Source organism: Heptranchias perlo, chromosome 1 (genome assembly GCF_035084215.1).
Source record: "Heptranchias perlo isolate sHepPer1 chromosome 1, sHepPer1.hap1, whole genome shotgun sequence".
NCBI lineage: Eukaryota > Metazoa > Chordata > Chondrichthyes > Hexanchiformes > Hexanchidae > Heptranchias > Heptranchias perlo.
In genome coordinates, this window is record NC_090325.1 from 194,456,688 (window position 1) to 194,469,964 (window position 13,277).

General features: G+C 48.2%; 1 protein-coding gene across 5 annotated transcripts in view; it reads right to left on the bottom strand.

The window, feature by feature from the left end:
• LOC137330689 (electrogenic sodium bicarbonate cotransporter 1-like) overlaps positions 1-13,277 on the bottom strand; it is a 174,086-nt gene that overhangs the window by 29,173 nt on the left and 131,636 nt on the right. For all 5 annotated transcript variants that reach the window (XM_067994515.1, XM_067994517.1, XM_067994514.1 and 2 more), the window contains exons 19-20: positions 9,021-9,199; positions 2,518-2,590 (exon numbers count right to left, since the gene is read on the bottom strand). In XM_067994515.1, coding sequence (XP_067850616.1) covers positions 2,518-2,590; positions 9,021-9,199 — 252 coding nt within the window. The remainder of the gene's footprint in view (positions 1-2,517; positions 2,591-9,020; positions 9,200-13,277) is intronic.

Genomic DNA, 13,277 nt, shown 5'->3' on the forward strand with positions numbered 1-13,277 from the left:
CTGTCTTTCGAATGAGGCATTAAACTGAGGCCCCATCATCTGTCTCAGGTGAATGTAAAAGATCCCCTGGCACTAATTTGAAGAAGAGCAGGGGAGTTCTCCCAAGTGCCCTGGACAATATTCATCCCTCAACCGACAAATGATCTCATTGCTGTTCGTGGGATCTTGCTGTGCGTAAATTGGCTGCCGTGTTTCCCTGCATTACAACAGTGACTACACTTCAAAAAGTACTTCATTGGCTGTAAAGCGCTTTGGGACATCCTGAGGTTGTGAAAAGCGCTGTATAATACAAGTCTTTCTTTCTACAATCTTCTCCAGTCGCTAAATATTGTTGATGGGATGGGTGAATCGTCAGCCTGTTTTACCTACCCCGGGCCTGGATTTATTTTCCATTGATAGTCAACGGGAAAGGATATATGGGGCAGGTGTGATGCAGGGTGCTGATTCGCTGTTGCCTGTTTCACGTTCATGCCCAAGGCCGATTTTACCCCCTCCCCGTTTAAACTTTGTTTAAACTATTTCCCTTCAGGCTACTTTTATAAAACAGAATCACTTCTAAAAATGCCGATCTAATACCAGCAATCCCTGACTCTCCCTCTTGGCTGCCCATCCAGTGTGCGATAAGTCACCAGATGGCACGGGGCACCAGTGTGCCATTACAAGTTACTATTTGTTTATTCATTAATTAAGTATTTTGAGGGCGAGCACCCGTCCTCGTCCCCCTTCTAAATTATTCCTCTCCTCTTCCCCATTGCACGTTGCTCGTTAATGGTGGGCCAGCCACTCTCAAGGCTATTAGGGGATACACAAGAGCAGCCTCTCTCTCCAATTCCCTACTCCTGCCCCCCTTTGCCCGTTATCGGAAAATGCCTGGTATTCCCCGCAGCCTGTAACCTGAAGACTGGCCCGTGGGAAATCGCAGTGCGAAAAGCCCAATATCCCACCACCTCACGGTCCACGCCTGACTCAGTTGATGCGCTGACCCCCGCAAAAAAAAACGAGAAAGTAACGCCCGGCCGCCTTTTATGTTAACATTTTAGAAGAGAAAGCTTGTGGCCTTCGAATTACTCACTCGCAAAAAAAATAACGCAAGGATTATCACACAACTGGTGATCAGGGGCAGTGGCAAGTGACTGCCACAAGGAGGCAGGAGCTTCCTGATGCAATCAGTTCAAGCACATTCAGCCATGTGTGTGCTTCTTGTTATTAAGTTTTCATTTGCTGGCGTGAGAGAGAAAAAAATAAAATTTAAAGGCTGTTAATCTGTACCTGGATTTTAGAAAATGATAGAGCTCCAAATAGAGACACGTCAGCACACACGGCACACGACAGGTGATCAGTTGTGCGGTTAATTACATCCATATAAGAATATAAGAAATAGGAGCAGGAGTAGGCCCCTCGAGCCTGCTCCACCGTTCAGTAAGATCATGGCTGATCTTCGACCTCAACTCCACTTTCCCGCCCGATCCCCATATCCCTTGATTCCCCTAGAGTCCGAAATATCTATCGATCTCAGCCTTGAATATACTCAACGACTGAGCATCCACAGCCCTCTGGGGTAGAGAATTCCAAAGATTCACAACCCTCTGAGTGAAGAAATTCCTCCTCATCTCAGTCCTAAATGGCCGACCCCTTATCCTGAGACTATGCCCCCTGGTTCTAGACTCTCCAGCCAGGGGAAACAGCCTCTCAGCATCTACCCTGTCAAGCCCCCTCAGAATCCTATATGTTTCAATGAGATCACCTCTCATTCTTCTAAACTCCAGAGAGTATCGGCCCATTCTACTCAACCTCTCTTCATAGGACAACCCTCTCATCTCAGGAATCTGGTGAACCTCCATAACATCGCCCGTCTCCGCCCCTGCCTCAGCTCATCTGCCGCTGAAACCCTCATCCATGCCTTTGTTACCTCTAGACTTGACTATTCCAACGCTCCCCTGGCCGGCCTCCCATCTTCGAGCCTCCATAAACTTCAGCTCATCCAAAACTCTGCTGTCCGTATCCTAACTGGCGCCAACTCCTGTTTACCCATCACTCCCCTGTGCTCACTGACCTACATTGGCTCCCGGTCCGGGAACGTCTCAATTTTAAAATTCTCATCCTGGTGTTCAAACTCCCCCCCCCGCCATGGCTTCGCCCCTCCCTATCTCTGTAACCTCCACCAGCCCAAATACCCTCCGAGATCTCTGCGCTCCTCCAATTCTGGCCTCTTGCGCATCCCTGATTTTCTTCGCTCCACCATTGGCGGCCGTGCCTTCAGCTGCCTGGGCCCTGAGCTCTGGAATTCCCTCCCTAAACCCCTCCGCCTCTCTCTCCTCCTTGAAGACGCTCCTTAAAACCTACCTCTTTGACCAAGCTTTTGGTCACCGGTCCTAATATCTCCTTATGTGGCTCGGTGTCACATTTTGTCTGAAAATCGCTCCTGTGAAGCGCCTTGGGAAGTTTTACTACGTTAAAGGCGCTATATAAATGCAAGTTGTTGTTGTTGTACTATTATTAAATGCTTAAATGAGGTACCTTTAGTATGGGAGCCATGAAGACAGATGCACCGGTTAGAATGAAGACAATAAACCCAGTCACTCTCTGTTCCCTGTGGCCAAACCAAAACAGCATTAATCAAGTCAGCACCGTGAGCACACTGGAACGGGGAAGTGAGACTTAAGACAAAACGACGCTGAGTTTTACCAAACGAGAACTTTACCTGCCGCCTCTGTTGTCTGCACTGAGGGTAACGGCCTCCCATTATTACAAAGCAAACTGGCGTCAGCCGCGGTTCTGCGGGTAGCACTTGTGCCTCTAAATCAGCAAAGGTCATGAGTTCAAGTCCTCACTCCAGAGACTTGAATAAAAATCTAGGCTGACACGCCCAGTGCAGGACAGAGGGAGTGCTGCACTGTCGGAGGTGCCGTCTTTCAGATGAGATGTTAAACCGAGGCCCTGTCTGCCCTCTCAGGTGGATGTAAAATATCCCAAGGTCACTATTCAAAGAAGAGCAATAAGGGGCTGCTCTTTCAAAACTGAGATGAGGAGAAACTTCTTCACTCAGAGGGTAGTCGGTCTGTGGAATTTGCTGCCCCAGGAAGCTGTGGAAGCTACATCATTAAATAAATTTAAAACAGAAATAGACAGTTTCCTAGAAGTAAAGGGAATTAGGGGTCACGGGGAGCGGGCAGGAAATTGGACATGAATTTAGATTTGAGGTTAGGATCAGATCAGCCATGATCTTATTGAATGGCGGAGCAGGCTCGAGGGGCCGATTGGCCTACTCCTGCTCCTATTTCTTATGTTCTTATGTAAGAGCAGGGGAGTTCTCCCTGGTGTCCTGGGCCAATAGTTTATCCCTCAATCAACATCACTAAAAATAGATTGTCTGATTGCTGTTTGTGGGATCTTGCTGTGTGCAGATTGGCTGCTGCGTTTCCTACATTACAACAGTGACTACACTTCTAAGGTACTTAATTGGCTGTGGAGTGTTTTGGCACATCCTGAGGTGGTGAAAGGCACTATATAACTCAGAGGGTTGTGAATCTTCGGAATTCTCTATCCCAGAGGGCGGTGGATGCTCAGTCATTGAGTATATTCAAGATGTGGAGATGCCGGTGATGGACTGGGGTGGACAAATGTAAGGAGTCGCACGACACCAGGTTATAGTCCAACAGCTTTATTTGAAATCACAAGCTTTCGGAGGCTTCCTCCTTCGTCAGGCGAGACTGAGATCGATAGATATTTCGGACTCTAGGGGAATCAAGGAATATGGGGATCGGGCGGGAAAGTGGAGTTGAGGTCGAAGATCGGCCATGATCTTATTGAACGGCGGAGCAGGCTCGAGGGGCCGTACGGCCGACTCCTGCTCCTATTTCTTATATTCTTGTAAATGAAAATTCTTTCTTTTTTTTCTGTACTTGCTGATGACTCAGTGGGGAAGCGAAAAACGAATCCTCGAGATCTCCACTCCAGTCACAGTAAAGGCCCGACCTCCTGAACTCGGCGACAGCCGGACCTACAGAGTACGACCCTCTGTCGAACGCATCTGCCGCCTCGGTCTGGTGGAAAGGAGCCGTTAATACAGCTGCGTGGACCTGGTGACTGCATCCTACCTGGCGCATCAACTAAACCTGGGCAAGCAGTCATTCCAAACACCCGGGGGGAGGAGGTGGCTATTACACTTCACGTTTTTGTAACTTTAACCAGACATCATTCGTCACGGACCCGGTGAGATTAAATCCAGCTTTGGTCATTTTGGATTCAAAACTGACTTCAATCACTGGTTGGGGCTGGTGGAGGGGGAGAGGGGTCGGGACAGGGGGGGGGAACGGAAAGATGCTGTGTATTAGAGAGTGTCGCCTGGATTATTCATGAAGCCTTTAAATGAACACTAGAATGCACCGCCAACTGTCACATGAGACTTTGTACGTGTGGCTCCAGTGAGCTGTGACGCTTTTGATCAGTGCTACCGAGAACACTGACTGACAACTACGTTTCTTACTGGGCTGTGCGGGGCTGATCTCCTTCCTATTGGGCTTGGGCGTAAAAGTTAGGGGTTGCCAACCCTCCAGGATTGCCCTGGAGTCTCCAGGAATGAAAGATTAATCTCCAGGACACTGCAGCCAGCAAAACGTCTGGGAGAAAAATTACAGGGGCAATAAAAAAAAAGTGTTTTTAAGAAAAGTTTCTTTGTTTATTAGTGATAAAAATATCGGAGGTGTGGGAGAAAAAAAGGCAGTTTGACCGACAGTCAAGAATCATCCAATCCGGTGACGAACAGTCTGCTTGCTTTCCGATTGGCCGTGGGAAGGTGGGGCACCGCGAGGATGGATGTGTTGGGTGACCAATGGCGGGAGTGTGTGGGGGCGGGGCACCGCGAGGATGGACGTGTTGGGCAACCAATGGCGGGAGTGTGTGGGGGCGGGGCACCGCGATGATGGACGTGTTGGGCAACCAATGGCGGGAGTGTGGGGGCGGGACGGGCAGGCGGTCACGTGATGAAACCTCCAGGAATATGTCCAACCAGAGTTGGCAACCCCACAAAAAAGGGCTGCCTGGGTGCAACACACAGAGGAATATCGGGCGGGCTGGAGGACGACCCACAGTGGAGCCCACCCGATTTTCCGTCCATTCCTTTAAGTGGGCCGGGCTCTATTTTGAGCATTTAATGCTCCCCGCTGGATCTCCCTCCGCGCACTGCGTCCCGACCCATCTTGCACGCCCAACACGACGGAGGTTTGCTGTCACGTTTCTGCATCGCGGCAAAAACGTTCCCCCACCAACCTTCTGGAGCTCGAGCCCCACATTTACTGAGTGAATCCATCACTTGCTGTCATCCCTGAACCTTGGCATCGCTCCCGAAGTATTTTTGCGTGCTTGCTCGACGCTGTCAAAATAGCTGAACGATGGTGTTGAAAGAGAGCTCGGCCTTTCAGCAGACTTGGCATTCAGTGCGTTCAAGCACCGTACAGCGGCAATCAGCAGAGTCAATTGAATGCTGAACTATACTGCCAGAACAATTGAGTATGAGTCAGAGGAAGTCATGCTCAAACTGTACAGGGCTCTCTGGTCAGACTGCACCTTCAGTACTGAGTCCAGAACTGGTCACCAAGACACAAGGGGAGATTAAATTAAATCCTGGCAGTGGGACAAGGGGGCGCCGGTTTAAACCAGTGAGAGGCTTATTTAGGACTGGTTCTCAGGTAGTACTTCTTCACACACACACACAGTGATCAACACCTGAGCTGCACTCCTGGGGAAGCGAATGGAGGGAGAAATTCTGGAGCCATTTAGATCTGTCTCAGTGATGTTGGTTGAGGGATAAAAGTTGGGGAACTCCCTGCTCTTCATCAAAATAGTGCCATGGGATCGTTTACATCCATCTGAGAGGGCGGACAGTTTAATGTTTCATCTGAAAGACATTAACAGTGCAGCACCCCCTCAGTACTGGACTGGAAGCCTAGATTATGTGCCCAAGTCTCTGGAGTGGGACTTGAACCCACGACCTTCTGGCTCAGAGGCGAGACAGTGATACCCACTGACATTTGGACAGGTGATTGGGGGGGTGGGGGGAAGGGGAAGCTGCAGGCTCTTTCTGGGTGAATGAGCTAGGGTGGGGCGAATGGCCTTTTATAACTGTACCTACCTGGTGCCACCACACAATGTTCACTTCCACACTCAAAGACACCGGGATAAATCTTATTCTTCAGCGTTCCCAGTGTGGAGCTGGATCGCATGTTGGGAATTTGGTCGGGCATCACCATTGCATTTCCATCCATAAAATTAATGGAAGCACAATCACAAGAGGCGGGGGTGTGAGAGGGGGCAGGTACCTGAATAGGGGCTTCTAGTGCCAGGAGCATTAAAGACAAACATTTACCCCACTGAGCACAATGTTCAATTGAAGCTAGAAAAAAAAAGTTAGTTATATTATCACTTTCAGCACTGTCCCATCTCCACACTCACTCAGGACATGTGTTCAAACAACTTTACAAACTGGTCTGATCTGAATTGGAGTATTAGGCTGATACCATTAAGCAGTCTGCTCGATCGGCACCCCATCCACCACCTTAAACATTCACTCCCTTCACCACCGGCGCACTGTGGCTGCAGTGTGTACCATCCACAGGATGCACTGCAGCAACTCGCCAAGGCTTCTTCGACAGCACCTCCCAAACCCATGACCTCTACCACCTAGAAGGACAAGGGCAGCAGTCGCATGTGAACAACACCACCTGCACGTTCCCCTCCAAGTCACACGCCATCCCGACTTGGAAATATATCGGCCGTTCCTTCATCGTCGCTGGGTCAAAATCCTGGAACTCCCTTCCTAACAGCACTGTGGGAGAACCTTCACCACACGGACTGCAGTGATTCAAGAAGGCGGCTCACCACCACCTTCTCAAGGGCAATTAGGGATGGGCAATAAATGCTGGCCTCGCCAGCGACGCCCACGTCCCATGAACGAATAAAAAAAAAACTTGATCCATTATCTTGTTACCTCGAGGTCTGACTTTCACAAGTTCTAATGCGTCCAAAACTCTCCCATCCGAGCTCTGTCATAGAATCGTAGAATGATGCAGCACAGAAGGAATCCTTTTGGCCCATTGTGCCTCTTTGAAGGTGCTATCCAATTTTCCAACTAGCCCCCCTCCACCCCTGCTCTTTCCCCATAGCCCTGCAAATTTTTCCCCTTCAAGTATTTACCCAATTCTCTTTTGAAAGTTACTATTGAATCTGCTTCCACCGCCCTTTCAGGCAGCGCATTCCAGATCATCACAACTCGCTGCGTAAAAAATATTTCTCCTCATCTCCCCTCTGGTTCGTTTGCTGATTGCCTTAAATCTGTGACCTCTGGTTACTGCCTATCATGGCTCCCGGTTCTCCAATGCACTGAATTCAAAATCCTCATCCTCCAGCCCTGTGTTCCCGCCCATTCATTCCCTTCACTCCTCTAACTTTGGCCATTGTTGGCAGAACCTTCCTCTGCTTCAGAACGACTCTCTGGAATCCATCCCTAGACCCGCCTGCTTAGGGGGCTCCCTCCTCCATCTTTAAAAGTCTCCTCAAAAGCTATCCTTTCAACCGTGCTATCAGTCACCTCTCAAACTCCCTTCTCACTGCTTAGGGCCTGGTCCTGCTCTGAGACGGCCTTAGGATGCTTGTTACATGAAGGCTCCTATATAAATGTAAGCTCTTGTTCTCTGTTATTGTTATATTTTACAGTGCAGAAGGAAGTCATTTTCAGTGTTCTTTCTACCAGATGCTTCCCTCTCCACCTTTAAAGTGTTCCCTCTCCATCGTCTCTCTCCACCCTCTCCGTGTTCTCTCTCTCCACCCTCTCTGTGTTCTCTCTCTCCACCCTCTCTGTGTTCCTCTCCCCTCTCTCCGTGTTCCCTCTCTCTCCTCTCCGTGTTCCCTCCTCGTGTTCCCTCTCCCCCTTTCCATGTTCTCTCTCCACCCTCTCTGTGTTCTCTCTCCCCCCTCCGTGTTCTCTCTCCCCCCTCCGTGTTCCCTCTCCACCCTCTCCGTGTTCCCTCTCCACCCTCTCCGTGTTCCCTCTCCACCCTCTCCGAGTTCCCTCTCCACCCTCTCCGAGTTCCCTCTCCACCCTCTCTTTGTTCCCTCTCCGTGTTCCCTCTCCATGTTCTCTCTCCACCCTCTCTTTGTTCCCTCTCCCTGTTCCCTCTCCACCCTCTCCCTGTTCTCTCTCCCCCCTCCGTGTTCCCTCTCCACCCTCTCCGTGTTCCCTCTCCACCCTCTCCGTGTTCCCTCTCCACCCTCTCCGTGTTCCCTCTCCACCCTCTCCGTGTTCCCTCTCCACCCTCTCCGTGTCCTCTCTCCCCCCTCCGTGTCCTCTCTCCCCCCTCCGTGTTCTCTCTCCACCCTGCCCCTGGGCTCCTGCCAGAGTTGCTCTGCACCTGGCCACTAGGAGCGCTGTGGGCTGATGTGTTCCCTCCCTAAGACTCCACTCAACACTTGCCTTTGGCAGTGAAGCAAAGATCTGGGCGATTACTCCGGAGGGAATGGTTTGCACCACCATGTGCCCAAACACAGCACGACGAGCACCAAAGCACTGTGCTGCCCAACTGAAGGGTCAGTTAAATGGGCCAAAGATAACACAATGGGGCTCATTTCCTGAGTACTCGTTGGAGATTTTACTTAAAACGATATTACAGATTTTAAAATAAATGAGTGCCTATTGATTACAATCAGGTCAAATAGTGACCGACAATTTCTTTTGACCATTGATTTGATTATTTCACGACTCATTTCACACGTCAATATGCTGACACGTCAATATGGACCAGCTTTGGTTAATTGTTTTTCAAGATTGGCGCCTGGATTTGACGGTGCACAAAGAAATGAAAGCACGTTCAAAATTTCTATTACGTTCTTGGAATGCAGGACCCTTACTGAGAGTTAGTGGCAATCAGATTGCATTACTCAAACTCAGCCCTGATGTCAATGATGAAAAAACACCAGCCACAGGTTCACGGAATATGAGGCACAACATCAAACGAGAGGCTTCGTACCTGACTCCCAAGAACTTGGGTAGTTCTCCAGGGGCTGATGTCTCAGTCTCCATCTTCAAGCTGTCGATGTGGGCGATGGAGATCACCGTGGCTGCCACGTACCAGGGTAGTCCCATGAACGAGCAAAGAGCCATTAGGATAGCCACCCAAAAGAGATCCAGGTGATAGCCAGCCCCTTTCTGCAAAAAGGACAAAATAGTTCCAGTTCACTGACTTTGCATTTAAGGGGAAGCTGGATAAACACATGAGGGAGAAATTGAATCGAAGGATATGCTGATAGGGTGAGATGAAGTAGGGAGGGAGGAGGCTCGTGTGGAGCTTAAACACCGGCATGGGCCTGATGGGCTGAATGGCCTGTTTCTGTGCTGTACATTCTATGTAACGTTCATATCAGGGAATTTAGCATTTTGGGTTTTGTCTTGTTCGCCTAAGCAGAATTTTCGTTAAGTTTATTGTGGCCCTGCGATTTCCTTGCTGCTGATCCTGCCTAATTTCCGGTGAAGTTACGGTGGTGGAGAGGGAACGGCTCCCAGGAAATTCAAGCCCAATGTTTCGTGTGACATTACGGTGTCAGCTCTGGCTCAGTGGGTGGCACACTCTCGCCCTTAAGTCAGAAGGTCGTGGGTTCATGTCCCCACTTCAGAGACTTGAGCACAGAATCTAGGCCAACACTCTCGGTGCCAGGACTGAGGGAGCGCTGCACTGTCGGAGGTGCCGTCTTTCGGACGAAACGTTAAACCGAGGCCCTGTCCGCCCTCTCAGTTGGACGTAAAAGATCCCGTGGCCACTATTTCAAAGAAGAGCAGGGGAGTTCTCTTGGTGTACTGGCCAATATTTATCCCTCAACCATCACCTAAAAAAAAAGATGGTAACTTAGTTCATTGCTGTTTGTGGGATCTTGCTGTGCTCAAATTGGCTGCTGCGTTTCCTACATTACAACAGTGACTACACTTCAAAAGTAGTTAATTGTCTGTAAAGCGTTTTGGGATGTTCTGAGGTTGTGAAAGGCGCTATATAAATGTAGGTTCTTTCTGTCCGACGCAGGTTGTGACTTTAACTCATAAAAGCAATCGGCAGATATTTACAGTGCTAATTTCACCATGTGCCTCAGTCATTTATTCTCAGCCAAGGTACCAGGTGACTCAACTTCTGCAAACACAAGGGAGTCTCGCTCGGTGAACTAAACCAAACTAATCATGAAGCAGGAATTGTACCAAGAGCTACAAAGGAGTATTTGGCCAACTCTCCCGCCCTTCTGTTGAAAGGATGATAGATGGAGGTCATTGGAAACAATCCGGTCAAACAATTTATTAAAAAAAACAATTAGCTCCAAAAAAATATACTGGGGGAAATCAGCTCCAACATTGTGTCATCTTTCCCTCCAGTACCTTCATCCTCATCAGCAGAAAAATATATGGCTTGTCAGAGCATTCGAGCAAGGCCCTCCATCATCCTGGTTAAGCAGAATTCTTTGTTCTCTTTCATTTCCCATGAACTCAGAGCTCTCCCAGGGCTTTGCCAAGCCATCCTTGAGATTTCCAGTGACAGACTGGAGATTTGGCTTCACTGAGAGAGATCTCACAAAGTAGGTGCCGACTTGCCAAGAAAGGCTTTAAAGTCAGTCTTCCAGAGATATGTGACGCACAGGAACAGGAGGAGGCCATTCTGCCCCTCGAGCCTGTTCCGCCGTTAAATCAGATCATGGTTGATACGTGTCCTAACTTCATCCACCCACCTTGGCCCCAATATCCCTTAATACCCTTGCCTAACAAAAATCTATCGATCTCAGATCTAAAATTATTAATTGAGCTAGCATCTACTGCTTTTTTGTGGGAGAGAGTTCAACACTTCTACCACCCTTTGTGTGAAGAAGTGTTTCCCAACTGTTCTCCTGAATGGCCTGGCTCTGATTTTACGGTTATTTCCCCTTGTCCTAGACTCCCCCACCAGCGGAAAAAGTTTCTCTCTATCCACCCTATCAATTCCTTTCAATATCCTAAAAAAACCCTCTATCAAATCACCCCTTAACCTTCTATATTCCAGGGAATACAAGCCTAGTTTATGTAATCTCTCCTCATAATCTAATCCTTGGAACCCTGGTAACTTTCTGGTGACTCTGCGCTGCCCTCCTTCCAAGGCCAATATATCCTAAGGTGCGGTGCCCAGGACTGACACACAAAAAAAGAAATACACTGCAAATTAAGACACGTCATCACACAAGAAAGAAAAATCATGAAATAGTAGTTCTGTCCGTGGATATTCAATTGCTGGGAATAATTTGTACAGCCCTTGGTCGTGTAGTTTAAGGTTCTAGAACCTTGGCTTGGATTTGAGGCTTGCTGTGACTGAGTATCCTCACCTCAGATAAATATATGTGTTTGATTTACTAGAATGGTACCAGGGATGAGGGACTTCAGTTATGTGGAGAGACTGGAGAAGCTGGGATTGTTCTCCTTAGAGCAGAGAAGGTTAACGGGAGATTTATTTCAGATGTTCAAGATCATGAAGGGTTTTGATAGATAAGGAGATAAGGAGATAAATAAGGAGAAACTATTTCCAGGGGCAGAAGAATCAGTAACCAGAGGACACAGATTTAAGGTGATCGGCAAAAGAACCAGAGGCGACATGAAGAAACATTTTTTTACGCAGCGAGTTGTTATGATCTGGAATGTGCTGCCTGAAAGGGCGGTGGAAGCAGATTCAATAGTAACTTTCAAAAGGGAATTAGATAAATACTTGCAGAGAAAAAATTTACAGGGCTGTGGGGAAAGAGCGGGGGAATGGGACTAATTGGATAGCTCTTTCAAAGAGCCAGCACAGGAACGATGGACTGAATGGCCTCCTCCTGTGCTGTACCTACTATGATACTATGATGAAGATTCAGATGAGGAAGGTCATTCACAGCTCATCCAACCAGCCTCCTGCTTCCCTCCATCACAGCCTCCAACTCCCTAAGCGTTTCCTGTGTTGATCATTCTTCATGTGAAGAACTTCCTAACGTTACAGACCTAAATTTGCCTGTCACCTGATGTCCTACTTTCCTTTTTTTTAACAACTGAGTTTCTTTGTTTTGAAGGAGAGAAGGTGCAACGATTGTGGTGTAAGCATCTATAGAATTCCTTCACTTCAGAAAGTGCCCTGTTTTGCATAGACCAGTGAGACTTGTCCAATGGCACCATGAGCATCAGCAAGATGGACACTACTAACAAGAATGGATAGTCTGCCCAATGGTTTAATTTGACGTGGTGTTCCATGTCTATCTTTTTTTAATTGCAATTACTATCTCATATATCTCCACAAGGTCACCTCTCATTTACCTTCTTCCAAGATTGAAAAGCTTAAGTTTCCGCAGTGTTTATTCGTAACTCAAGTCTTTTGTCGACAGAAATCAGTCCCATGGCTCTTCTCTACACTGTCTCCAAGGCTAGTGACTCGGTGACCAGAACTGGACACGGTACTCAAGGTGCAGTCTGACCAGAGCACTGAAGCAAGACTTCCTCTGCCTTGTAACCAACAGTTTTGGCTATATAACCTCCTCCAGCCCTACAACCCTCCAGAGTGCAGGAGATCTCTGCACTCCTCCAATTCTGGTCTCTTGCACAGCCCCGATTTCCAACGACCCACCATCGGCGGCCGTGCCTTCAGCTGCTTTGGGCCTAAGCTCTGGAATTCCCTCCTTAAACCTCTCCGTCTCTCTCTCTCCTCCTTTAAGACACTCCTTAAAACCTACCTCTTTGACCGAGCTTTTGGTCACCTGTCCTGATACGTCCTCACGTGACTCAGTGTCAAATTTTGTCTGATTAACGCTCCTTTGAAGCGCCTTGGGACGTTTTACTCTGTTAAAGATGCTATACAAATGCAAGTTGTTGTTGTCGAGATGTTAAAGGGGCTGCCGATTTACACTGTGGCACAAAGTCAAGATCTAGCCCCCAGGAGTGGTGAAACCAAGGTGGCAGGGATGCTGAATTGAAATTGAACTAATGTATAAAAAAAGAACAAGTTAACAGGAGGGGAGAAAAAAGGAGCTTAGCAACTAATTCCTTGCAACCAATTTTTGAAAATAGGATTCTGACGGTAGCAGCCACCTGTAACAGAGGAGTAAGCCTTATGAGTAATGAGAAATGGAGCAAAGTTTATCATCACTTTCCTATCTATTTATATTTTTGCTTTCTTTCATTCTGGTACTTGGTGATTTGTTTTTAAGTCTTCAGACTCTTATATTTCCCCCTCCTTTTATCTGACTGGAATCTCTCCAGT